The sequence below is a fragment of the Accipiter gentilis genome, chromosome 14, assembly GCF_929443795.1.
Source record: "Accipiter gentilis chromosome 14, bAccGen1.1, whole genome shotgun sequence".
In the NCBI taxonomy this organism is placed as follows: Eukaryota; Metazoa; Chordata; class Aves; order Accipitriformes; family Accipitridae; genus Astur; species Astur gentilis.
The window spans coordinates 11,649,575-11,676,068 of record NC_064893.1 but is presented as its reverse complement, the minus strand read 5'-3'; the positions used below and the strand labels follow the sequence as shown (position 1 = coordinate 11,676,068).

Genomic DNA, 26,494 nt, shown 5'->3' with positions numbered 1-26,494 from the left:
TCTCACTGCCTTGCTACAAACTGCATCACAGCTCTATGTTCAAACATTATTAAATGGGAATGTTTTCTCTGGCACTGACTATTTCTCCCCACAGTTTAAGTATTGAATTTTTTTAACTGAAGTAGCTTTGGTTTACAGCTCACATTAGAACTTAAAAACATATTTCCATGGTAGCTGGCATATGCAGACAACTGTTTACTCTCAGTACCAGCCATAATAAACACTTGTACTTTTATAATCCAACAAATCTTTGTCTAATCACAACTCCGTTTCAGAACTGTAAAATTTGCATGCTATTTAAACCATTTTTCATGAAGACTCTCTAGAAATGGAAAGCTTTTCTAAGTCTGCCTTCATTATCAATGGAGACCAATAATTCACTGTAAAAGATGTGAAGATACATGGTGGGTATTAACAGCGACAATCTATTGAGAAAAAGCTTTGTGAAGCAGGACATGCTCTAGGATTTTCAGGGGAATAGCTCGTCTTGAGGAGACCCACCTTTATTTCTACCTTAAACTTACTCTGGCAAGTAGGAAGAAATGGCACCTCCTCGGTTGGACAGGCTTTCCAGGTGAATTGAGAACAGCATCTGACTAACTTTCGGGTTTATATTTCAGCATTCCAAAGCAGTAAAGCTCTGGAAAATAGAGCAATTTGAATGTGCTTTTGGCTCATGCCTTGTCAACAGAAGTAATGAAGGTCTGCTTGCAGAATCACCACAGTGAACGAAAGGGCCCAACAGGACATTTGAATTCCCATTGAATTTGCCAGAACTGATCATTCTAAAAGTATTTGTTTTTCATAGCTGACTTTATTTGCTATCAGAATTGCTGAGACACAGAAGTATGGAGTCTGCGATGATGTTTTATGAGAACAGAATTAAACTTCGAGGAGAAAAATCACTACTACCCTTCTTCCTTTTTTAATGAATATTGCTATTTATGAGGATGAATTAGCAAGAAGCCAGTAATACATGAAGAATTACTATCAGTAAGAGCAGGCATTAATTTGAAAAAGGTCACATACTCAGCACAGCCTGTCAGATACAGTGATTTCCAACCTGTGAATCTCTTCCCTTGCCCAAGCTTTGGTTCTTATGTAAGAAAGATTGTCCCAACAGCCAGCTGTAGTGTTTTTCATGTAACCAAATATCCACTTCAGTGCACCAGCGTTTGTGACTCAGTTGTTTAATCTTCAGCTTTCAAGCAGCTCCCCCTCACGCAGGACCCCATCCAACAAGAGATCAAGCACACAACTCATGTTGAGTGCAGATCCTTGTGCTAGCCACACAGATGGACTTCACCCACCGTTCACCTGTAAGTGGTGATGGAACAACATGCTCAGAATTATTGCAGACCGGCTCGTGGGCAGCAACGGAGGATCAGAGGCCAACAGCGGCTACCCAAATAGCCATCTTTGTTACTAGAGACGTGAGCAATTATTAAAAAGCATAATTGTACAGCTCTACAACAAGCAATACTACCGAGGTCAACATGAATTTCATCTCCAGGGTCAGCAGACACATAGTACCGATGTTGCGGTCAAGGCAGTCACATGAACACGGTGGCTTCAACAAAATGATGCTTCCCTGAGCATCAGCACCATATTGTAAGCCTTGTCAAAAAAAAAAAAAAAGAAATGGAGACAAAATCTAAATATCACTTCAGGTTAGGCAGAAGCTGCTAACATCTGAGGCAGACAACTCATAACTGCAAGAATTTGGGGAGGCAAGAACCATATTCCTGCAGCCTCCCAAGAAGAGCTGGCAGAATCAGAGAAGTGGAAGAAAAGACACTAATTTATTGCAGTCACATGTAAATGTTGGCATTTAACAATAGCAGCAGCAAAAGAAAAATCAGTTGAAAGAACCCGAGAATGCTGAAAAAAGCCACAATAAATACTGAACTGGAAGAGGAGCTATTTCTCATTAGAAAAGAACAAGGGTTTGAGAACTACTTGTACTTATTAAGATTGAACTGGCTTGGGACCATATGTAGTGGAAATTAAGAAAGCCAGAAAAAATCCACAGACACTTGAACAAAAGGAAAAAGGGATCACAGTGCCATTTCAGGAGGCCGCAAGAGTATCAGTTGCCTCCTCAAGTTAAACAGAATGGTAAAGGACATCAGACTTACTTAATGTAGGCTTAAGAAAAATAAATCATTGGCTAATGGACATCTTGGTAAATCATGAAATCCCCAAGAAGGCACAATGGTAGGGGATTTTAGCTGTAAGGTTGAGAGCTGATGAAATGACCGAACATGAAAAGAGATCAGCTATGGAAGCCTTAAAGGCAGAATCGCAAGCTTACAAGAAAATTGGTAATACCCGAGAGACTTGCAGTAGTTGAATAACTGTTTGAGGAAGAGGAAAAATTAGGGTTCACAAGTGCTAAATATATCCCCAGTGTAAGCCATTTAAGTCAAATCACAAAACAGGTTAACTCTGGTGCTCACTTTTTTACTGGTGGAATGAAAATATTCCAATATTTTACCACATACCTTGGTCTTTAAAAAAGATTATAGCAATCTCTGACAACTACTGCTGGAGAGGGGAAGGGAGTTCTTTAACTAGAAAGAAATAAATCTGGGTGGCAAACCAAAAAGATCCTGGAACCAATTTTCTGTTGTCTTGTACCTACTGTAGTCTATGCTACTTGCTTCACCAACAGGCAAAATTCGGTTAGAAGCTTTATGCACACGCTGTTTCCACACAAGATGCATAGTTACGGAAATCCTCAGGCTCAGAAACTTGAATTATAGGCACCTCTCTTGGAAGTCTTTAAGGTTTTGCATTGCAGTACATACAGACAGCACACAAGAGCTAGGGCACCACAAAAACAAATAGCCGGACAATAGTTGGTGCTTGGCAGAGCTCCTAAGTCAGTTTGGTAAATGGTGACAAGAAAAAAGTAAACTAAAAATGTTGTAAAACAAAGGCAAGGTAGGTGGATACATTAACCTCCAACCAGCTCCATGCCCTTTCTTTAACGGTGGGATTTCTGGATTTGCAAGCTAGAGGATCAAAGATGATGTTATTTGGGCATATGATCTTAACATCAACGGCTGAGTTCCTGAGAAGGAAATCTGGAGTTGTCCTATGCAGGTTAGAAAGCAGAAGGACAAAAGAGGCTTTCAGAGCAGTAACCTCTCCCTTGAGCATACACATACCTCTGGCAAGAGACAACTAACTGGAGAAGCTACCCCAGCTGCGTATTATATTACATGTATTTCATGGGGAAGTAAGTGATGGTTTACAATCAACTGCTTGTAAGTTTTAAAAGCAAAGTTAAATTCTTACATAAAATTACAATACATGGAGTGCTAATACTGTGTGGAACAAAAAGCGCAAGGATATCTGATACACCCTCTATATGTCCAAGACATACAGCAAGCCAGATTCTGGTCTCGTTACCACAAGTGGAGCTGGGTAAACCTCCTAAAGTTAAAAGGCTCTTGATAGATTTGCATTCTGAGAATAAAATGGTCTGCCCATTGGCTTCAGCGGATTAGTTGTGATTTATATTAAAGAAGCTAAAAAAACCAATCTGATCTTCCAAACACCTTTCACACACAACTTTAACATTTAAAAATGTTTTATTGCTGTCACAGGCTGGAGGACACTTGAACCTGATCCTGTGGATTCCCCTTCTTATTCTCTGTAGACGCTCAATAGCGTAGACGCCATACTTCTAATAGCAAACACAAGCCATAGCAGCAACCAACTCGGCAAAGTAGTGTAGATCGCGTTTTGCCTATTCAAAAACCTAAAGCAGATTTTGGTTTTGCAATTCACTTCCATTCAGCTGAATTAGGGTTCAGTCCTAAAAGCACTAAATGCTCTTGTCTCCCCTTGATGTAAGCAGGATGAAACCACTTGCAGGACTTGATCCTTAAAAATAAAAGAAGAAAGCAAAGGATGAAATCCTTGATCCTCCTGTGAGGTCAATGGGATTTCTGCTCTCCAGTAGTCTTCTGTGCTAATTCACTACTCCTCTCTAATGCAGTATTTTTTGGGCCTTCAAAGTACTTCTGTATTGGATTCTGCCATATAGTTAATAAAAATGTCAGGAATTCACATGCAAATATTTTTCATGATTCCACTTAAAATCGCCTCAGTGTCCACTAGCACTTGCTTTTGGATGAAAACTATGCAGATAGTCCCGCAAGACTGAAAAAAAACCCAAGCAAACTGTTTTCCACAGAAGAGAACACTAAATACATCAATCATCATTATTTTATACAAGATTGGCCCCATCTCACACAGGAACCACACGTTGTTTCAAGAGTAAGAATTGGTAGGAAGAAGGAATTATTTACTATTCAGTTCTAAGTGACCTCAGTTTCACATCATGAAATTTAATTTAGTTTTTTAAGAAAGATCAACACCGCGTACAAAGTTCTTGAAGCAATTTTTACAAGATCACCAGTTGTGCTTTGCTAATCATCTTACTTAAATGTATCTTTAACATCTTTCAGGTACACTGGGATTCAGTATCACTTTATTCATCATCACAGAAAAAGACATATATAAATAGTACAATACATAGCTCAGAAAGTCTAGAGGAACTATTATGTCTTCTGTGGTTCATAATCTCAGAAAAGTTCTTCGGAATGTAGCTGTACTGTTATAACTTAGTAGAACAGCACTGAAATGAGGAACCTTAGTGTTAGCCCAGAAAATACAAGTAGTCTGTTTTGTTATGTTGGTGTAAAGGAAATAAAGCTCAAGAGGGAAATCCATATGCACCGATTTTTTAAATGCACAGTGAAAAGCCATGCTCACAGAAGAGTCAGTGCAGCATGGAAGTGATCTTTCAGGAGCTGATCTTGTGACATAAGGTGGAGCTTAAAGGAGCAGCTTTGAGGTATATCTAACTGGAACTACAGGTGACCAAAAACAATAGTAAGGAGCAATGGTGAGTCTTCACTTTTATAAAATACTTCATGGTGATTTCACTCATCAGGATTCCTTCTTTTCCTCCACTTCTAACAGCTCATCAAGGAATTCCACAACTTCACCCTAGAAAGGATTAAATTTAACAGAAACAAGTTAACCCTGTACTGCAAAATCAGTAGAAAATTTTAACTATTTTAATCAAAACATAAACTATCATAATAGGTGCCTAAATATTTTGTAACACCCTGCATACAGAAGCTAGCACAACAAGCCTATAAAATGCAAGTATATGACCCATACAGGGGTAGCACAAGTACTTGCAGTGACATACAGACCTCACAGGAAGGAAATGTTACACTTAACAGTAAACCTCTTGTACTTTTTCAGGTATTTAAATAGACAATGAAATCCTCAAACTTAGAAAGTAGAGGCAAAAATGTTTAAAGCATTTAATTAGGAAATTGTTAAAATACCATAAAACATTACAGAATTTTAGAAAGCTTCAAGAGTCAAAGTGTTTTGTAGAACCATAACTTTGACTTTGCATCTGTCTGCTCTAACCGTTTATGTCCCCTGTGACACCCTTCAACACACACCTCCATTTTCAACCACAGATCTTCACATGCCATGCTTCAATGTGCAAAAATGTAAAGAACCAGAGACACCAAAATGTTTTCCATACTGGAAATGAATACGTTGGGTTTAGATTCAAGACCAGAAAATATTGTATTTACAAGCTCCACCCTGCTAATACACAGTACCAACACAACATAACAATCTAACTTTATTTAAACTACTCCTAACAGAGTTATAAGTCATACACCATAGTCAAATGTCTTCCTGCAGTCAAGCCTGAGTACTTTGGGATGATAAAGCCCCACCGGCTGCAATTTACTGCCTTGTCAATCAAGCTACCGTAACTGAGCTAAAACCTGTGGTAATCACTTTCAGCCCAGGGTAACACCTTCAGTAGTGAAAAGCAAGGAGCTAACAGTGAACATGCAGCAGCATCTCAGACTATTGAAAACTGACTGTAGCAGCCCATCTGCTGGCACCCTCAGAAATACTAATATTTTCCAGTTTGCCTTCCTTGCACAGTTCAGAAACAACACTGCCTGAGATGGGAGGCCCTGTGGGAATGCCTGTGCGTATTTTCACTGTTTGATACAACTCAAAATACTGAGCTGGAAGAGAGATGTGGATGCTCAATGTTACATTTCCAACCTTTTATTCTAATAACTACAATGTTCTGTTGAACTGTTTTAACTGGTTTTTTTTAAAACTTTCCTGTCCTTCCTTTCTTGACATAAACCTCTGTTCTAAAAAGGTCTTAAGATGTCATTTAGTCTTTTTCCAAAGCAAATCATCACTTTCTGATAGGAAAATACTCTGCTGGAAAAATCTGATCAGTTCTTACTCACTCTCACGTTTAAAATAATGAGAATTTATAACAGTTATTTTGAAAGCAAGTCCTCCTTGCTTGGATGCTTATTCTCCCTCTTCCCTTCATCCCCCATTCCAAGTCTTTGTGAACTGTATTAGGCTTCTGAGTCTGCTCAATGAAGACTGCAAACAGTATTTTACAATCCTAACTAAATTTTAAGCACATTTTTGTCTAGAAAGGTATTCCTTAGGAAGAGAGCACCTTCCAAGCACACGCAGTTTGAGACTCAAAACTTTGCAGTTTTCTATTCTGGAGAGGAAAGGGCATTAAAACCTCTGTCAGTGAAAATAATAAAAGGAAATAGGGAATTTTTGTCTATTTTTAATAGAACAACTGTATTATGGATATGGTGATTAAAAATATTAACATCACATTTTTCAGAAGTGTGATTAGCAAGGAGAGAAATAACGAGAACCAAGCAAACAAAAATAAAAGCGAGAGGAAAGCTGGCTGAAATAACTGCTGCTCTTGTTCCCTGCTTCACAGTTCCATCTCAAAAGACTGCGAAGTTTTTGCAACTATGAAGTGGTTTTAGCAAGTCCTGAAGGATGGCAATTTATTTTGCTTTGAATTTGTTCAAAACATCTAAGTATCCAATTCAATAAAAACACAAGAAAAAATGCCAGCACTTTCATATTCCCTACTTGTCTTCCTGGTTGCAGGAAATCTGGCAACTGGAAAACAGGAATTTGGCATTTCTGCATGTTTTTCTTTGTTAGAAGTATTTTGATTGCCTAAGGAGCCCAATCGTGGGAGGAACTCAATACCACTTCATAAATGCACACGAAGAAAATAACCACTAGGTCCAACAGTCACTCTGCGAGCAGCTGAAAGATACAGAAACGGAGGCACAGAGGACTTCAGGTCAAGTTTTATAGCACAATCCTAAAACTGCAGGCACAAGCATTTGGGTGCCTCTTGAAGTACTACAGACAGGCAGGTCCCATTAACTCTGAACAAAGTTAGGAGACTGGGATTACAGGTGTCCACTACAGGGGTCCCAGATCTAATTCAGACTGATTCTTTTTACACCTCAAGATCATAGTTTAATGAAAGAATAACAGATATTAAAAAGGATTTCCCTCCTTGGTCTACCTGCAAAGACAACCCTCAAAAGGTAAGAGTCTGAGAGGTAGGGTGAAAGGCATTAACATCTGACTGGATGACCCAGAATTACGTATAAGGAAGAGATGGGGATTTCAATATTGTACCTTTAGTAACTCTACCACACAGGAACTTAATTCATTTTATTGTCACGCTCATCACCAAGATAGGATATTTCAGAAGACACAGAAGATCCAGACAGAATTCACGATTTTTAATTCTGGTTATGTTTTCAAATCCAGAAACACATAAGAAGCCCAAGTTTTAAATGGAAAAGGATATTAAAAGCAACAGAATTTGAAACAAATTTGACTGAAACCTGAATTCTCTAGTGCCTAAAACTGACCTCTAAAGGAAAGTATGACAGAAGCTGTTGTGGTCTAATGAGAAGTACTGGGGATCAAGAGAGGTTGAAATACGGCAAAAATATAAAAATAGTTGCTGAAACAATATACATGCAGAAAATAATGCTGTAATGCAACTGAATAATTGCCTGGATGTTGGTTATTTTTGAAAAGGCAGAAACTCCAGATTACAGTTAAAGACAAACAAAACCCGTAGTTAAAATATTGTTGCTTGTACATTCACAGTCAGAATGTAAAACATTTGCAAGTTGTCCATAGTGTGGTTGGCAGCCAAATGAAAAGGTTACAACGCTACTAGCTACTACGTCAGAAGAGCTGATTACACTGTCACACTAGCAGCTATGACCAGATTGATCACTGTCCTTGCCCGTTAGCACTCACTTGACACAGCATCAGGCATTTTGCATGACTGAAGTCAGCAAATATTTCACAGGTGCTCATTCCAGGGAAAAAGCCGCCTGCCCACTGATATCTAATAACTTCATGCTGGCCTGCAGATCTGGATTCTGAAAAGATTCTCTCATATGATTTAAGCATTCAGTGTGACAGAGTTCCTCCTGTTATCTGGTATGCTCTTTGGCTCCTACCTACCTTAATAGGAAGGACATAAAATTTTACATGCAAAGTCAGCTGCAAACCCGTAATTCTTTGTGCTGCCAGCTACTTGAGGGGACAACAGCCACCCTGCTCTAATGCAGCTGACATAAACATGCTGCTCAGCCACAGTGCTGATGTAAATCAGAGTTGAGCAACATATGGCCCAAAGCCTGACGTAGCTGTCTGGCTGGTAGCTAGCAAATCAGTATGTGAAGTCTGACTAAGCTCTGGGAAGAGAAGGGTTTGCTGCCAGACCAGTACATGTCTGATAGTTAGGCAGCCAACAACTGGAAAGTACGCACATGTGGACTGGTTGGCCAGCTGCAGTGAAGCACGTCCTCGTTAGCAAGTTTGCCCTCAGTCCACAGTCATTGCCTGCGGGTTTGCACTGGAGGGCAGGTATGCCCAGCAGGTATGACCTCCCTCCCTGTGCTACCAACCTCTTCCCTCTCCCAGTGCAGGGACAGTCAGTGGAAAGTGGGAGTGATGGAGCAAGGATGTATGGGAAAAGATGGGACAGGTATAGACTGAAATACGGGAGGCACAATATCAAACAGCAGAAGGGGAACACTCCTGGGCTGGTGCAAGTGGTAGGAAGAATCAGAGGAGCTGATCTGATCTACTGGAGCCTCTAATTATCTGCCAGATATGCAAATTGAGCACCCTTGGCTTAGGTTAACAACTGAACAGAGGCACAAACAGAAAGAACAAGTTTTATACCACAAGAAGTCATTCAAGAAGGCTTTACAGAGCATACATGTGTAGGTGAATTATAATAAAAAGTAAGTTTAAAACAGAGTTCTTGATCAATTCTGAATAAGCTAACCCAGGCTAGTCAGATCGGTGCACTATTATAAGCGAAGCCAGAGCTTTTGAAAAAATAAGTCCTAAAAAGGAGAAAAATGCAGAACTCCTCACTTCTTATACCACAAGCCAAGTGTCCAAGACCAAGGTACACATTGGGCCAGGGATTGTTGCTGGCCCTTCCTTATGCAATGTTAAGTGCTGCATTCACACTTTCAAATCACAACCTTTTAGAAGAAACATCTGTACTTTGCAGACTTCTAGCCAGCTATTAAAATAAACAACAAAGAGGAAAAGTTACCAGTACATGTCTCAGTTATGGCCCACTGGAGTCTGATGGTCCAGCACCAACTTTTCTTTCAACAGCAGCATTTAAAAATAGTAGCAAGCAGTGACAGTTGTACTGCTCACTAACAGACCCCAATGCTTTGCTGTTGGTTGGAAAGACTAAGCATTGCCTTCTGTGTAGCAAATATTAATCATTCATGGGGCCTTGCCTCCACCTACAATCTGTTCTGTCCCTTCTTAGTGTGGACTGGAAAAGTTCTGGAAAAAAATAAGCTTTCTTGCAGTAACCCATACTTTCCATGCAGATCTGCTGATGGCCTTTTCTATAGGGATTCCATATGCACCGCAGTGGGATAGCCTATTCTTCAGGGAAGTAACAGAAAATATTAAAATAATAGTCTTCTAGAATGAATTAAGATCTACAGAAAAATATTATTATAGACATGCTTTCATGCATGATTATCAGTGAATGAATAAGAAACAGTCGTTATCCTAACTCATCTAACAAAGAGACAATACACAGAGCGAGAAGAATTGGCTGGATCTTTGTTTCCTTATAATATATGACCTAGAAGGAAAATATTTATCCCACAAAATGTCCCCCGGCTGTCCTCCACAGCAAAAATTCAGATTTTGCTAAAGTTCAAAGATCTTAATGACTGGAAACTTGAGTTCAACAGTGAGATTAACAGATCTGATTCCCTTACGTGTTGTGTGTAGGTGGCAAGGTTGTGGTAGTGGGAAGGGTTACAGGGATGGTCTCTGTGAGGAGACGTCAGGGCTGCTCTGTAACTAATGAATAATTGTCCTGTAACTGCCCCGGTAACTAATTTGAGTAACTAATGGGAGTAGTGACAAAGAGTAAGGTTATGAAAAACAGCAGATTTTGTTCAGGGACGAATAACCATCTCGCAAGAGTGAAGACAAAGGTTGGATATGGATGACTGTGGAGGATACATGCTCCCTGGGCCTGATAGAGCCTGCAAGCGCACACCACAGCTCACTGGCCAGTGATATTTTGGGGGTGGGGTGTGACACATTATTTTGGGATAACAGTAAGACATGTGTCAATGGGGAGCTCAGCCTGAAAGGTTTATTCAGCCTTCGACCAAGAAAAAGCTCCTTGATCTAACCTTCAGTTAAAACACGAGAGTTCACTGTAACCACCTCAAAGCCCTCCCAGATCCTCCACGAACAGTACAGACCAGGCTGGACATTCCTCACATTCTAGCAGGGAAAAAAAAATCCCTCAATTCTTTGTGCAGAAAAATTACTTGGCCCTTAACTTGTTTGTTTTTCAGATACTTAGTCCACAGTGTGACCCACTGTCACATGCTTTTAGGTCCCCGTCCCCCCCCCCGTATTAAAAGAGCTTAGTTGTTCTTTACATATATGTTAACTACTTTCTCAAATATTTTTTCATTTCATTTTTAATGATATATTCTGAACATGTAACTGTTCTCTTCCCATATACTATGGGAGATTGCAGTCCACTGCAGTTATTACAACAGTATTTTACAGCAATCCAGTAAATATGCTTTCCTCTTAACATTTTTATAATGCCTCTAAAACATGAGTCAACCCAGTTTCAGGGCAACTTCAACATTGCTTCTAGTGGCTTTGTTTCTGAGCTCTACTTACACCCTCTTGCCTGCTTTATGCTGCACACAGAAGCTGAAGAAAACCTCGGCAGGTAAAAATTCCTCCTAATGGCAGTACCCGCAACTTGAAGACATCCTGCCATTTAAGCCCAACCATGCTTGCAGCTTCCCATGGTAGGTGGTTTAAACGGCAGGAGGAACACTTTTGACCAAGATACAGATCCAACAGTAAAGAAGCAAGAGGGGAAAGCAGGAAGCTGCCGGAGAGCCAGCCACATGGGCAGCATCTCCACTAGGAAATGAGGATGAAAAAAATCTCCTTTTCTTTTTTGTTTAAAGAAGCGTATGTTGAACAGGGACCAAAACAATACCAATTAGCTGCCAACTCTCTCTGAAACAGCTGTCACCAGCTCTTCTCAGTGTAGCCGTGCTGGTCCAAGGTTGCTGGCAGGGCAGGGTTTACAGGTCTGCAGTTACAACTCGCCGTTACAAGTGTACTTGTATAAATCACTTGAACATATGCAAAAAGTTAATAAAGCTGAAAATATGTTCTTAGCAAATCCTGAACAGAAAAATAGGCTGAATTCAGATTATTATTTGCTATAAGGAGTCCACTGGGCTCTCGTGCTTTGATGCTATTCTGTATGTTGTCTTTCCACCAGTCCCATGCGTTCAACGCTTATTCTCCTTTGCATCACTCTTAGGAATGGAGCATTTGAATTTCAGCTACTATACAAACAAACACACACATTATATACAAACAAAAAGAACAAGATGCCAAAAAAGCGGGACAAAGCTGCCAACAGTTTTCCACCTACTGATGAAGTGCCGAAAGAAAAAAATCACATTACAGGATCATCCCAGCCAAATACTTGTGGTTCCTATGTAATTTAGAACAGCTAAGTAGCTATCCCTGAAAAATAATTCCTCAAGAACACTGATTTTATGGGCCAGAAACATGTCTCATACAATTAGTGTAGAGCTGAAGTTCTATCTACACTAGCTGAGTATCTGGCTCTTAACGGCATTTCAGTTTGCTATTTAAACCTGTGCAATACTAGTTGTACCTATTATAGACTCTATGCATTACATATCTGAACAGAAATCACAAAGCTTGACTATGCGTGGTGGCTAAGATGACAACACTGTAATGTTCTTTTAACTTCACTGTGGAAAATGGTAAGGATATTTAATAATAATTACTTTTAAGAAAAAGTAATTTGTAGCTAGTTGGCGCTAATATTCTCTGTCACCTCTACTGTGTTAAATGTTTGAACTAGAGTTTTTAATTTCCTTGTGGAAAAACATTAATAAAGTAACACGAACAGGACAGTATTTCTTGTAGTGACATATGCAAAAATCATTACTGCATGTTCCAGCCTCTGCAATTACTACAATGTATTATTGGAAGAAGCCACATGTTCTCACTCGCTTTGCTAATGGGATTTAAAAAGACACATGGATGATCTGGGATACGGGAGTACTGAGAAGTCTGAATAAAGTGAGATTCTCCACTTGGGAATAATGACATATTTGCATAGGAAGAGATCCTTTTGCCACATCAATCCTTTTGCTTCATTCAAGGAAAGAGAATTATTTTTTTCTGCAGATTATTTTATGGGCTTGTTGGCCCACAAGCAACTTCACGGACAGCAAACATGGGCCACAGAAGCTCACAAAAAGTATGGCCTATGGCCTGAGAAGCACATGGTTTAAATAAAGTGCACTAAAAAGCTTGCCTCCATCCTTAACAATTTTTAATAAAGCTTTTACTATAACACCTTATCTGGGTTTTTCATCAGTTTTCAGCATTCCTGTGGAATAAACTTTTCTATCTGTGCCAGGAGAAATATTAAAAAAAAATTCCACTTGCACTATGAGGCCCTGCCCATACAGCAGAAACTGCAAGGTAGTGATTTTACCTTTGTGCTATTCCTGCTCTGTCTGGACTCCCTGGAAGGCTCCTACAGCCAAAGACAAGTTCTGGTAGCCAGGGATTTATGAGTTCACTACCAAAAGCTTGAGCCAAGCCAGAGGCATGGACAGCCTCCATCCCTCCCAGGTTCTTCAGCCCTAGGAAGGGAGGGCACCGAAGCCCTTCAGCTTTTCCCTGGGAGAGGAGAATGGTAACTTTCCTAATATGATCAGAGTGTGGGGTAGGACTATCTGTGGCATGACCAGGCCCAGTAATTTTGGTTGTTTAACCCAAACATATAATCCAGTGTAACACGACTTCCTTGTCACTTCCCAAAAAGTTTAATTGATGTTTCCACTGTACTTCCCTCCTGCAGATGGCAAGGTCATTTATAATTGCACTGGTGAAACAGGCTACAGGAATGAATGCCAGCAAATGAATGCTTGTTTATTCCATACACAGTGCTTGAGGGTGAAGACGGTTTCTATAATCCCTTCTTGTAACAACACATGGGAAAGCCCTCACAATGAACTGCTTCTCCCCTTCCTTAATTACTCATTCCTGTGATTTGAAGCAGCAGGTATGAAAGAAAGAAAAACTGACCAATTAAGTTTATGCCTAACATGAGAAAACATTATGGGCAAAGCATAAACCAACAAAGGAATATAAAAAAGTGCTCAAGTATTTCACACCCTGATGAAAATGCATACAGACCAGTCCTCATCTCAGCTTAACGTTAAAACAAGCTTATTCAACTATCTTTCACAGAGTTTTATCACAATGGAAACTCTTCCTAAAGTCTGGTAACCTTGCAATGGAATTTTACGTATGGAGTTGTTTTCAGGTCACTAGCATACTGAAGGCAGCACAGACATGTTATTACTTCTCCACTATAAAATATTCTCTCTCCCTATGTGCTGGCTAACATAAAAATTGCAAAGGTGATTTCATCTTTTAACATAAACCACTTTCTCTTTTCTCTACTAAAAAAGACCTCAGCAGTGCTCATAACAAGTCACTGCCACATGCCATAACTGAACACAGCTCTTTGCCAATGCCAGCAATGAACTATTCCATCATTTGAAGATTTTTTAAACATTTAAATGAAAGGTTCCGAAAACAAAGCAAAACAAAAGGCAATCCAAAGCCTCCATGATTTATACTTTAATTTCAGCTGTGGGACACAAAGAAAAGCCCTTTCAACAATTTAACTGCTTTTCTTGCACAAAAAATCCACTTTACATATTTCCAGTCTAATAGTAGTCATTTTATGTTATTTGGCCATGAATTCCAACCATTTAAGCAGCAAGACTGGGTGACCAAAATGTTACTGTGCAGAAGAAAATAACAGATAACAAGACTTCCTTTTGACAAAAATTACAATTTAGGTGGTTACTTCTGGACATAATTATAAGGAACTTTAAATCTAATTGAAACAACATTTCAGAAAAAAGCACAGAAAAACGTTGGGCTTAAATATACATATACTACTTCTCTGCCCCCTGGTGTTACAGCTTGCAAAGTGGATTTTCTTTTTCTGTGGGCTCAGTGCATTACATTTACCTTTGTGTTAATACTGTCCACATTTTTCTAAAAGGTACGTGATGTTCTTTGGGTTTGTTTCTTATATTCCATTTAGCAAAGAAAAATTTATGATAAATTGGTCATGTTTACAAGAAGATTTTTCCATACTACCTAAATCCTGGAATTCCATCTATGCCTCACCTTCACTTTAATGTGATTGCTGATTTTTTGACCACAATTTCCTTTCTAGAAAACTCACCTCATCATCATCCATCAGATGTTCCTTTGCGAATTCATACATTTCCAACTGGAGTGTGGTTATGTTGTGGTATCGAACTGCCTCCTATCAAAAAACAAAACTTCTATGTTACTTTAGGGCGGCAAGACAGGGGAGCATCATCCCATATCACCTGAAACTATTCCAGTGAAGTCAGACCCAGACTTAGTAGAACGTGGATCCCGGGGGGGGTTATAATGTTTGAGAAAGTAAACAGCAAACAGCAAGCAGCGTATCCAATGTCTTCTGCGGATTTTTCTAAGCACAGGGTCCATCAGTGTGAGAAGAACAAAGCACTCTCCTCATTCTCATGTTTCAAAGCACTGGCGAGTCTGAGAGCAAGGAATGAGACTGCCAGAGCTAAGCAGCAGCCTGTGCCTGCATTCCAGCAGGCTTTGGATACCAGAAAGCCTCTGTCTCCCTGTGCGCTGGCGTATGGCGGCAGGCAGTTCTGGGAAAAACAGACACTAAGCTATTTTGCATGAAAATGACTCACCATCCCAGCCTGCGTCTGGGCTAGGGAAATTCTGTATGGTCACCCACCTGTCCCTCCTTGCTTCCCCGGCTGTTTGCCTGGACAGCACAGCTTAGCTCAGTCACCTACTCTCCTATTTGTGAATACCAACAGTAATCTACTTTGATTATCCCATTTAACTCTTTTTGGGGAGGAACACAGGAGAGTTCCTCTTTCACAAGAGCATCTAAAGCTTAGTGCCAGTGCCAAATGCTGCTGTCACCCCATTACCCCTTTGTGAAAATAAACCAGAGGCACTATGGTTTTCATGGCAAGTGATTAGGACAGCCAGCAACTTCTGTTCATAGTTACATGGATCAAAGTACAAGAAAATACAGCTGTGTGCATTTAGTATTATATATTTAAAAATTAAACTACCTGTAGTCCCCAGCTCCTGAGAAGTTACCAATGAAACATTCACAGTTAATGTGCAGGGCCCTTGCTCTGTCCTCTCTGCACAGATATGCCAAATCTGTCTGCGGTTTGCAGTTTTATACTGTTGTTACCCCTCACCCACACCACCATCAAACATTGTCTCCAATATGGCTATAAAGCGCAGTTCTGTTCCCAAAAGCAGTGACAAAAGAGTGGTCCCTTTTCCCCGTGAGCTCAGACTCGCTGCTGCTGCCTGAAAGAACCAAATTTTTGCTGTCTTCTGTTCCAGTTGGCCCTGCAGGGCATGCCTGGGTTTCCAGTGCACGGGTAAGGTATGTTGCACTTAACAGCTGTCCGCAAATAAAAAACCACTTAACTCAAATGGAGTGGTATTTTTGACTTGAACTGGCTGGCCTAAGAGGAAGGAAAGTGTAATTATCAAATCAGCACAACCTGTAAGTTGCATACATGAACTCCTCTGCAGTGCTGCTACAGATAAGCCAGTCACCTAAGCACCACACTGATGTACCGAGTTTAACACAGCATTAAGAATCAAGGGCTTTGGGGCCGGTACAGCTCTCTGTGACTGAGGTGTCTGAAGAAGCAACATGGAAAGGGCAACTGGAATGTTACCCTGCAGGATGCCCGCTGTTGCTTCAGCTAGGTTAACTTAAATGACTCTTCCACAGGGAAGTCATGCCCTACGAGAAAGACAAGGCACTAAATTTCATTTGCGGAACATGTATTGCTAATGACCAGCTACTTGTACAGCACATACCACTGATGCCTAAGGCGACACCCAGGTGTCACAAAGAAGTTAATTCAGTTGCATGGCATAAATCCTGGTAACAAGAAATGACAGGCTTGATTGTCAGAGTCCAGGCTACAGGAGTCCAGAAACACAGCAAAGATGCTTTTATATGTCAAATTTCCTTGGACGTGGAAATTTAAGAACAGCATACAAACCCATTTTTAAAATAATTTTTCAAAGCCACACACATCGTTGCTGGATGGACTGATGTTTACTGTGGGTTCTTTGCAGCAAGTATTCTAACTGAGATAATTAGAAACAATATAGTCCTGAGCCTTTTTGCATCCTCATCTACCCAACTATGTTCTAAATGGAGTAAGCGCAAAGTGAGTTTAGCTGGGGTTATCGTATCCGGACACATTCCAATGCCCACAGAACCTGAAATAACAAGCAGGTAGGCAACTACATGTTGGGAAATAATAAGTGATTGACAAAAGCCTGAATGTTATTGGGGTGATCCTTTCATGAAGAGATTTCAGGGGCCAACTGCTTTATTTATTGCAGTAGATAAAGATATAAATATGAATAAGTGGCAGACCAGTACCAGCATGAATCTACTTGTCATCATATCATATTATATCCTATTATAGCATATATAGTGACATTCACTACTGACATTACAGAGTACCTGTACATCTCTGTGTACAACTTTCTAGATGGTTTTAATAAAACAGTATGTGTTTAACTCCAGAACCAATAGATAACCCCCATCTTCCCAACCTCTGACCCACTGAGTTTCAGGGAAATACCTGAATGTGTCTAGAAGGCATTTTAAGTAATTCACCTACCGATCTGGGCTGAAAATCCTCTTCTTTAAGTCCCCATTTGTCTTTGTGGTACTGGTAATAGACCATGTTCTGTTTCATTACTTCATCTTTCTGGTCAAACAGAAGGTAACTAGCAGCACAAGAAGCTGCATTCTTCATGTCATTCACTAATTAATAAACACACACACAAAAAAAAATCCAGATAAGGCAAATGAACAAATTCCTACTATTATCTAAGCTCTGAAAAACTCAGATGGAAACAGAACTTATCTACCTCCCCACCAGCTACACAGAAAAAAATTGCTTCCCAGAAAGAATATGCTGTTTTTGTGTTCTGAAACAGGTAAGGCCATGATTCAAAAATGGGGACTCACCTCTGATGGTTTTCTATGAAAATTCTAGCCAAACATCCCTCCCAGGTATCCCAGTATCAGTGAGGTATCAGCCCACAGCTTGGTGATCCCCATTGGGGCACTTATTAAAAAAACAAATAAACAAATTAAAAAAACCCCATTTCTTTGTACTAGAATTGACAAAGAGGGAAGAGTCAATGTGTAAAACGTGTAGTCAAGTAACATAAGCAAAAGTCATTAATGGCTTGATACTACATGGCTGGATGTGTCTTCCCTTTATGTTGGAGCCTGCAGGAGTAGCTATAAGGGCTACATCTGTTCTTTACAGTGCAAGCAGCTCCTCAAGAAACCACAAAATTCACTGAATGATTTACCCATCAAATATGTAATCACTGAGCACCAGAACAGTAAAACTTCTGTTAAGCGGTCCCCTCTTTCTTCAAAAGCCATTTAGCCCCATGGACCCCATTCTAACAGGATTATAGGAATCCACTAGGAAAAAGCAAATGGTATGAAATACTCTGAAGGTTTATCTGTGGAAGAAATTCTGAATAATAAATTGAAAATTGAGTATTTATTCAATAGAATAACTGGTATTATAGTAAATGTGTTGCCTTAAAGTCACAAGCTTTCTTCTCTCTAACTGAATGAGTTAGAAGTCTAAGAAAAAAATTCTTGTTAGAGCTATGCAGATTCAGATGCCTAACAACCATGTGGGCCTGACAGCCTGACCACCACGGCTTCTTGGAACACACCATGTTTTCTGGTGCACAGATGTACAAAATGGATCTGTGTCATTGCATGTGTTTCAATGGATAGGAAGTGGCTGACAGTGTTTACCCTAACAGGAGTTACTTCAGAAAGGCAGAAGAATTGGTGTATCATTTAAACATCCAAAATACATACGATGAACACTGATAATTTATATGACACTCTGAAGGGTATAAGCAACTTGTGCTGGCAGCAGGTATCATAAAAAGAACGAAGGGCAGCAATGGATCAGTTCACACTGAGGCTGTAACTGCCTCATTTTCCTAACACCCAAGTGGAGGCCAGTCACAACCATGCATAACTTAAACCAGTGGGGTCTGCCCTGGACAAAATCCAGCCCTTATAGGACTTTTGTTCAGCAATTTATTTTGTCATGGATAATTTTATGAGCACGGGCTCTATACGTAACATTTACCTCCCGTGCCTGTTAACTACAGTTATACAGGGAGAAAGACACCAGGCAGCTCACATGTTCTGCCCCAGAACAGGTTAAAATGCAGATTCTGGAGGCCACTATTTACATTCTAAAGCATTATAACTAGAGGAGAAGGTTATGAATGGAAACTGTCCCACATGATTCCAATGTTACTGAAGCACATTAAATCACTACTTACATTTATAATATGCAAACTGCAAGTAATGGTACATGGTGGCCACAAATTTCTCAACAACAAAGCCTCCTATAATGGGTGTCAGATTACTCTCACACTGCACTTTGCATGCAAGGACTTCAATATAATGATCTAGAATGGAAGAAAAAAAAAACAACACAGGATATGGATAGCATACAGTGAATTGTTATAAGCGCTCCCGTTAGCTACCCATTAAAGTTTGGCATTATAATGCTCTCCTGGGTCCTGTGCATCTGCATCTTGCTGCTTGGAAGCACTGAGCATCTACAACTCCACCTTAAGTACATACCAATGCTGGTCTCCAGCCTTTCTGCAAAAATCAATGCGGTCTGGACTTAAATGCATCAAAGCTGCAATTCCAGAGAACTAAGCAGTTAGATTTCACTGACACCTACAGGCAGCCTGTGGTCGTAGGTTTTATATAGTGTTAGGGAGTCTCGCATTATTTCCTATCTGTGAACCTAATAGTGCTGGTTTGTTTTTTTTTTTTAATTTTGAGAGCCTTTGTAATTTCATTAAATTATTGCATGATTAAGGTCCACACGCTGCTGAGTACAACTTTGTCACAGAGAAATACAGCAGGTGATTGCAAAATAAACCTCCAGAGATGGCTGCATTTTGTACCTGCAGTTTGGACATTCTAAAAGAGAAGGCAGACATGAATACATCGCTTGCTGCAGAACAACTGTCAGCCAGAAACATTTAAGTTCACAAGCTTACCCAGCCTACAAAAGCTTGCTGCAATGGGATAGGACGAGAGGTGATCTTATCTTCAAGAAAATACATTCCAAGAAAACCTTCCATCAAAGAATTACAAGTGTTTTCAGGATATAGTACATTCGACACCGCCACCAAACAGAAACATTTTAAAGCCCTAGTTTCCCTGTTAGCCACATCTGGCAGGTGAAAGCAAGTTATCTAAGGTTGTGCAGAAAGTCTCTGACCAAGGCAAAAGAATGGCAAAGGCCCCTTCTCCTGTTTTCACCTCTGACAGCTCCCAACATGAAGAATGCCGAAGCTAACTAAAAATGATTGGCCAAATGGAATTACCAGACCCATCTTTTACAAGAGCAGTGGAGTCGCCAGACAAAGCAGTGTTCAATTCCAGCCAGCACTTAAAGCCAGAGACGCAAGTTCCTCTGAAGCAATCCCACGCAATGAGGACAGCTGGCTTCCAAACATAACTCGTAGCTCAAGGATAAATACATAACCAATGCAATCATCAAATGCTTCTGGTCAACATTTCTTGCTACATCTACTTTCTGCAGTAAAAACCTCAGAGGCAGAATATATCTCCCTGGAGCAAGAGCAAAGTTCACCCCAAGCAGTGCAAATTTCCATTTTCTGACCTCAGGAAAAAAAATATTTGAAATGCAGGCACGTGGCCGTGATGCCGTCAGGCAATACCTCCTACCCTTCCTTCTCACCACTGCTGCTGGAAATTGTCCTTTCCTCCCAAGGAGGAAGAGGAAGGATGACAGCAAGTGCCAGTCACAGCTAAGCATGGACACTGAGCTCTTTACAGTGGCTTGGGGGTCGTCCTGATGTCAGGGCTCTGACCCGCTGGGGAAGAAAGCCCGTGTTTCTTCCTTTACCGCCTGTGATGTGACCTTTCCTCCTCACCTGCTCTCCTAGACACCTACCTGCTTTGCCCAAGAGTAGCCTGCAATGGCTATTCCATGTCAGCTGTACTGGTGGATACCAGTTCCCCACTGGGAGAAACTGTGGAGCTGCTCTTGTACTTGCCATTTATGTATCAACGTTTTTTACTGGTTTCCCCTTGTCAATGCATCATATGGCTTTAGGACAAGAAGTTGGGCTGGTTTTCCTTCTGGGAACTTGGAAATTCTGTTGCATTTTTCATGGTTTTAAATTGGTTGAGAAAATGCACAGGCATTCCCCACACAAGTATCATCAACAACGCTGAGCCCAGAGCACTGCAGAAATGACTTGTTTCCTTTGCTACCAAAAAGCATAGGAAATGCTTATGCGCCATTTTGACAAGCATCAAAAGAGGTGGCATCCCTCTTCCTTTGCAAAGCAAAGGATTTTTTTAAGCTAAACACTAAAGAAAAAGAAATCTTATCCGCTAGTCAAACCCTACTGTAGGAAATATGAAAAATAGGCAAGAGAAACTTGTCATATTTATAAGAGAGGAGGTACAGATCACCAGACATAGATAAACCATAAAGCACATTTTGAAGACAGGCTAACCGCTGAGCCTCAAAGCTGTCCATACTAATAAAGAAATGATGGTCAAGAGACCAAAATGCGCTTTTGGGACACCTTTCCTACTCTCACCTGCAATGGAAAGATAGAAGTCTTTAAAATCTTTGATCTCTCGGGAGCCTTCACAGGCTGCCGTACAGTCATCGTAGGCTTTGAAGAAATCAGGAAGAGCCAGTTCCATGTCCGAGATGGATGTTCCCCAATTGTCACCATTGTACGCTCTCACAGCCCTGACAAAGAGATTCTGAAAAATTGGCAAGAATGAAAACCAACAGTGACTGCCCTGGGGAAAGCTGCGTATGAACTCAAATACAGCAAATGACATCTCTGCATTTTGGGGTTACTATATAAGCTGTTATCCAATTAACGTGAGGGCAACAAATACAGATGGCTAATAGATTTTACCAGATTAGAAAGCAGAGTAGATTATTCCATTTCAGATCAACAAAAAAACCTGCTGGACAGAAATAATACTGTGAGTCTAAAGCACAGGTTTTGATAGTGATTTTCAATGGAACCTTAACAGCAAGCATCAGAGTTAATTTACATTGTGCTGCTACAGCACTCGCACATTTGAGTAACTTGATGCACCTACTTGGCTCCATTAGTTAACTGCACGTAGTAGCTTTCAGGTATGTTGCTGTCTATGATTTACTGTGACTCACTGATGGACCAGTGAAAAAAAGCACGAGAGGTGAGAATTACTGAATGCTTCAAGAAGAGATGACTGAGGAAAACAGCAAGAGGGAGAGTAAGAACTGAGAACATATAAGCAAATGAGATCCTTGAATCCCACACATCAAGAGGAGCAATGGAACACTTCCACAAGACCAGACTGAATAAAGAGCATACCTCATAAGGCTTTGTCTCCAAGTCTTTAATGTGCTCCTCAGCATCAGGTATGCTCTTATAGTAGGCCATATTTCTTTGCATCATTTCATCATCTGGATGCTTCAGAAGAAATGTGTGAGCTGCTGCAATAGCTTTTGGAAGATTATTAGCCTAAACAGGGATGGGGAGAAGAGGAAGGGGGGAAGAAAGGTTAATTGGAAAAAACCAGTTCAAAGTTTCCCAGTTTTTGTCAACGAACTTTCCCGCAGCCTCTATATTGCCAAACTTAGCTTCTACTGAAACCACAGTCTCAGCAGATACAAGGGTACAGTAAAACCAATAGAATTCTTTACTTCTAGCTGCATCACTGTGAACATTTTTTTTTTTTAATTTTAAAAGTCTGTTATTGTTGCAGATAGCATAGATGATGACCGTAAGTCAAAAAGATGACTTTTTCCTTTCCCCCTCCCCTGTTCATAAAGCTGACAAGGCACAAGATTATTCTGTTGCTCCTGTGTGCTATTAACCTCACAGAAATTACTGATGCTCATCTATGGCTACTGGTCACTTACCATGTTTATGTGGTGTTTATGTTGTTTATTAGCCTAGCAGCACAGCAGACAATATTACAGTAATATATCATCCTGATAGCATTACGAAGTTAGAGCAAACAGCAGGGACTTGCTTCATAATCATGTCCTAATGTACTATGTGATTTTCTGTACCCTTTTTTAAACTAACTTCAAACCCCATTAGAGATACTCCGTGAAGTACGTATTCCTCATTTACAACTGCATGTGCCAAACACATACGTACTTCTAGGTGCATGCATTTATACTTTTAATTTTTATGTAAAAATATATATATGTTTTATAAGCTATAGTGTATAGATTTACATATTTAGGAAGAGTGAGAGAGAAAGTAAAAGTCTTTCAAGTATTTCTGAAATGTTACAACCTTTCCCCTTGTAAGCCAAGATCCACAGCAACCCGTTCAGTGTACCAGTGTGCAGGCAATAGAGCTCCACCTCACATCTGAAATAGCTTATGGAAGTGTAGGTATGAAACTATGAGCAAGAATCACAGGCACGTATGCACATGCCCTCTTCTGCTTGCATTCATAGAACGTACCCTTTCATTTCAGAAAGAAACCTGAGAGTCGACTACATCAAAAGAGGACTTCAGTCCTAACACGAGCTCTTGCTGCAGTGCTGCTCTAAGTGTCCCAGCTGGAACTCTGGCAGCTGCCCTTCCTGGCTGTCCGAAAACTATGCGCTTCCAGTCAGCCCAGATGGTGCTAAACACAAAGGGAGATCTCAGCTGCACTTTCGTCAAATGCCTGGGTTTTTTTCTGCTTTATGCTTAAACCCTGTTTGTCGGTAGACTGATAGGTCTCTCATTTTTGCTTAGTTCAGAATTCATGCTGGGTTTCAATTTTCACCAATTAAAAAGAAAAAAAAAAAAAGTTTTTGTAGAAACGTGTTCCTGAGCAAACTCAGTGACTACGAGAAAGCTCCCTCCAGAGGAGCAAGCAGCAGCACAGAAACATCTACTCCCAGGATCTAACACGTGGCAAAATTTCACTGTGGAACCCACCTGAATAAACACCTGGTCACTCTAAAAAATGACATAAAGCCTTTCCCTCTGCCTTCTTCCTATGTTATAAATGCCATTGGCAGGGTGGGGCGGTGGGCGAAGTGACATTCCTTTCTTCAGAAAACCCACAGCCAGGAAAAAGTCCTTTGCACATTTGTAGCTCTAGACACTAAAGGCAAACCTGCCAAACTGCACCACACAAACCTCCTGCAAATGTGACTGAAAAAGTTTAATGGGAAAGGGAGAAGTTCCTCAAATTTCCCTCCCACATTCCTCCCTGCCAGTTACTTAACAGTATCAGAAACAGTAAGCAGGAATGATTTTTGCTGTGATCCATACATGGCAAACTTTGTATGTACCCCAAAGGGGGAATGAATAGTTAAAGTAAGAAAGACAAGGAATGGAAACATTTCTGGTGATGTCATTTTGGTATCCCTGTGTAGCCACAGAATACAAGGAGAGCCTGCCCACACTTATTCAAAAGAAATGTCCGCTGTTTGATACCTTCTGTTCTGTGCGTGCAGAGGCTTTAATCTATAAAGTTAAGTTATTCTGTACGGTCTCAGGGATGGCTTTAAACGCACAGAATTATGCCGGTGTGATGCTGTGCGTGTGGATACCCTTCCTGTTTTATGAGAACACATTTCCCTGCCTTTGTTTGTGTAATTTGGGAAAAGCACTGCATATTTTCATGAGAAAACAGCACTCCTGCAAATACGGCACAGCAGCAGTTAAGAAGATGTGCGTTTTCAAGCAGCAATCTCAAAAGCAATGCACAGGCATACAACCCTACATAACAGACACTGGGGTATGTTGGGAGTGAATCCTGAAAAGAGAAAACAACCTGACCAAAGACTTCAGCTTGTTTTCTCCCCGCCCCAGACGTCCCATTTATTTGAAATGCAAGTAATCACAGTGTCTGAGGGACTGGTGCGAGGGACGGGCCTTGATTTAGAGAACAGAAGATGAAGATGAGAAGGAGAGAGAAAATCGTCCATTAGATCCTGGACAGAAGGATGACAAGAAACTGGAAAAACAGGATGAAATCTGTTACAAGAGGTGTGTGTCTCCAGCCCTGGCTGACCCAAGAGCAAAAAGGAAATCCCATTCCAGGGCCAGCATCAGCGTCACACTTCAGCAGCCGATTTTTGCTTTATTCCTTCCCGCTAGCTCTGACAAAAGTGGAGTTTCGCAGGCATCGGGCTAGCTGCGAGTCACAGCCTGGGGGCTGCTGCGCCTCAAAGACCTGCACCAGAAGAGAGCAAGCGAGGAAGATGGACAGGCCGAGGGAGGGGAAGCAGCGAAGAGTGCTTGCAGTAGTGGAGCGGTAACATGAAGGGTCTAGAAAAGGTTTCAGAGAAGGTCAGAAGCAAGCAAGGCGGACGGAAAGACAACAGGGACAGGGGTAGGAACGACACACATAGAGGACAAGGAGGCAGGGTGCAGCAGCTGGGGGTCTGGAAAGAACTTGGAGGGCCCAACGTAGGGGACGTGCTGGATGAGTTGTGGCAAAACTGGAGAAGAGCGAGCTGGCCGGTGCCAGGTGGGCAAGCAGGCGGCAAGACAAGGCACACTGGTCCCACTGTGGGTTACACGAGGTGGGTGGGAGGAAGGGGCGTAAAGACTTGCCGGGGAGAAGAGGACGAAGTGCAGGCTGGGCAGCCCGGGAGGGCAGGGACTGGGAGGCCCGACCACGAGACACGGAGGGGAGGCTGACGACAACTGGCCGCTCAACGGGTGTGGAAGAGGCGATGGGGAATGAGGCTATGGCCCAGAGTGACCTGCTCCGAGAGTCAGGCGAGAGGTCGGCACGACGAGAGGCTTTTCCAGCTCCGGGCATCAGGCGCACGAGGAACCCGCCTCCATAGAGGCTGCGCAGGGACACGCCACGCTGTCCCCCTCCACCGTGATACCCACAGGCACGCTCGGCTTGGTGTGGCTTGGCTCGGCTCGGCTCAGCCCGGCGAGGCCGGGGGGGGGGAGCAGAGGCAGGGCCGAGAGATGGGACGGGACGGAAAGGAAGAGGGATGAAGCGCCGGGCCTCACCTTGAAGTAGGCGAACTGCAGGTACTTGTAGGGCTCGCGGCGCTGGAATTCCTCGAGCAGGTCGCGGCCGGGCTGGGCCTGGCGGAAGGCGGGCAGCCCCTGCTTGCAGCGCCGCAGGCACTGGGCCCGCCGCAGCACCCCGGCCAGGAGGCGCAGCTCGGCCAGCGCTCCCCCGGCGGCGGGGGCGGCGGCGGCGGCGGGGGGGTGGCCGGCGAAGCTGCAGTTGCGGTGGCAGAAGGCCTCGCTGTCGCGCAGCAGGCGGTAGAGCCGCATGCTGACCTCCAGGTAGTTGACGCTCTCGGGCCAGTTTTCGGTGCTGTACTGGTCCAGGCCGTAGCGGTAGGCGGACTCGAGCGGCATGAGCTCGTCCCGCGGGAAGCTGCGGAAGCTGTAGCGCTCGTACTGCGCCCCCGCCGCCGCCAGCAGCGCCGCCAGAACCAGCCACATAGCTGCGCCTCCGGCCGCCGTCCGGCCACCAGGTCAGGGACGGCGCGGGGCTGGGGGCGGGGGGGGAGGCAAGCGGGAGCAGTCTGGGGGCCGGGAGGGAGGGTGGGCGGGGGAAGGCGGTCCAGCCCCGGGCCGGGGAGGGTGTGCGCCGGCGTGCAGGAAAGCGGGTGGTGGGGAAAGCGGGCCGGGGCGGGGCTGAGGCCGGTGCTGGCGGGGGCCAGTGTGGCGCCACGCTACCCCCGGGGTGTCCGCCGTAAGACCTAAGCAGGGGCTGCCCTGGTTACCACCGGGAAGGGAGACCG

The 26,494-nt window shown here is 42.2% G+C and overlaps 1 protein-coding gene across 1 annotated transcript; it reads right to left on the bottom strand.

Moving 5' to 3' along the window:
* Positions 1-4,197: 4,197 nt before the first annotated feature.
* Positions 4,198-26,254, bottom strand: CRTAP (cartilage associated protein). Its single transcript, XM_049817035.1, has 7 exons — positions 25,746-26,254; positions 22,126-22,275; positions 21,346-21,517; positions 19,027-19,155; positions 17,310-17,455; positions 14,804-14,887; positions 4,198-5,025 (listed from the first exon to the last, which is right to left on the bottom strand). Exons 1-7 carry the CDS (start codon positions 26,190-26,192, stop codon positions 4,966-4,968), a joined length of 1,188 nt encoding a protein of 395 aa, XP_049672992.1. The 5' UTR covers positions 26,193-26,254; the 3' UTR covers positions 4,198-4,965.
* Positions 26,255-26,494: the final 240 nt, after the last annotated feature.

Coding starts and splice junctions, on each gene's coding strand:
- CRTAP (XM_049817035.1), bottom strand. CDS start 26,192: ATGTGGCTGGTTCTGGCGGCGCTGCTGGCGGCGGCGGGGGCGCAGTAC. Junction 19,156..21,345: donor CTTCTATCTTTCCATTGCAG/GTGAGAGTAGGA, acceptor CTTCCATTCTAG/ATCATTATATTGAAGTCCTT. Junction 5,026..14,803: donor ATCTGATGGATGATGATGAG/GTGAGTTTTCTA, acceptor AATCCTTTCTAG/GGTGAAGTTGTGGAATTCCT.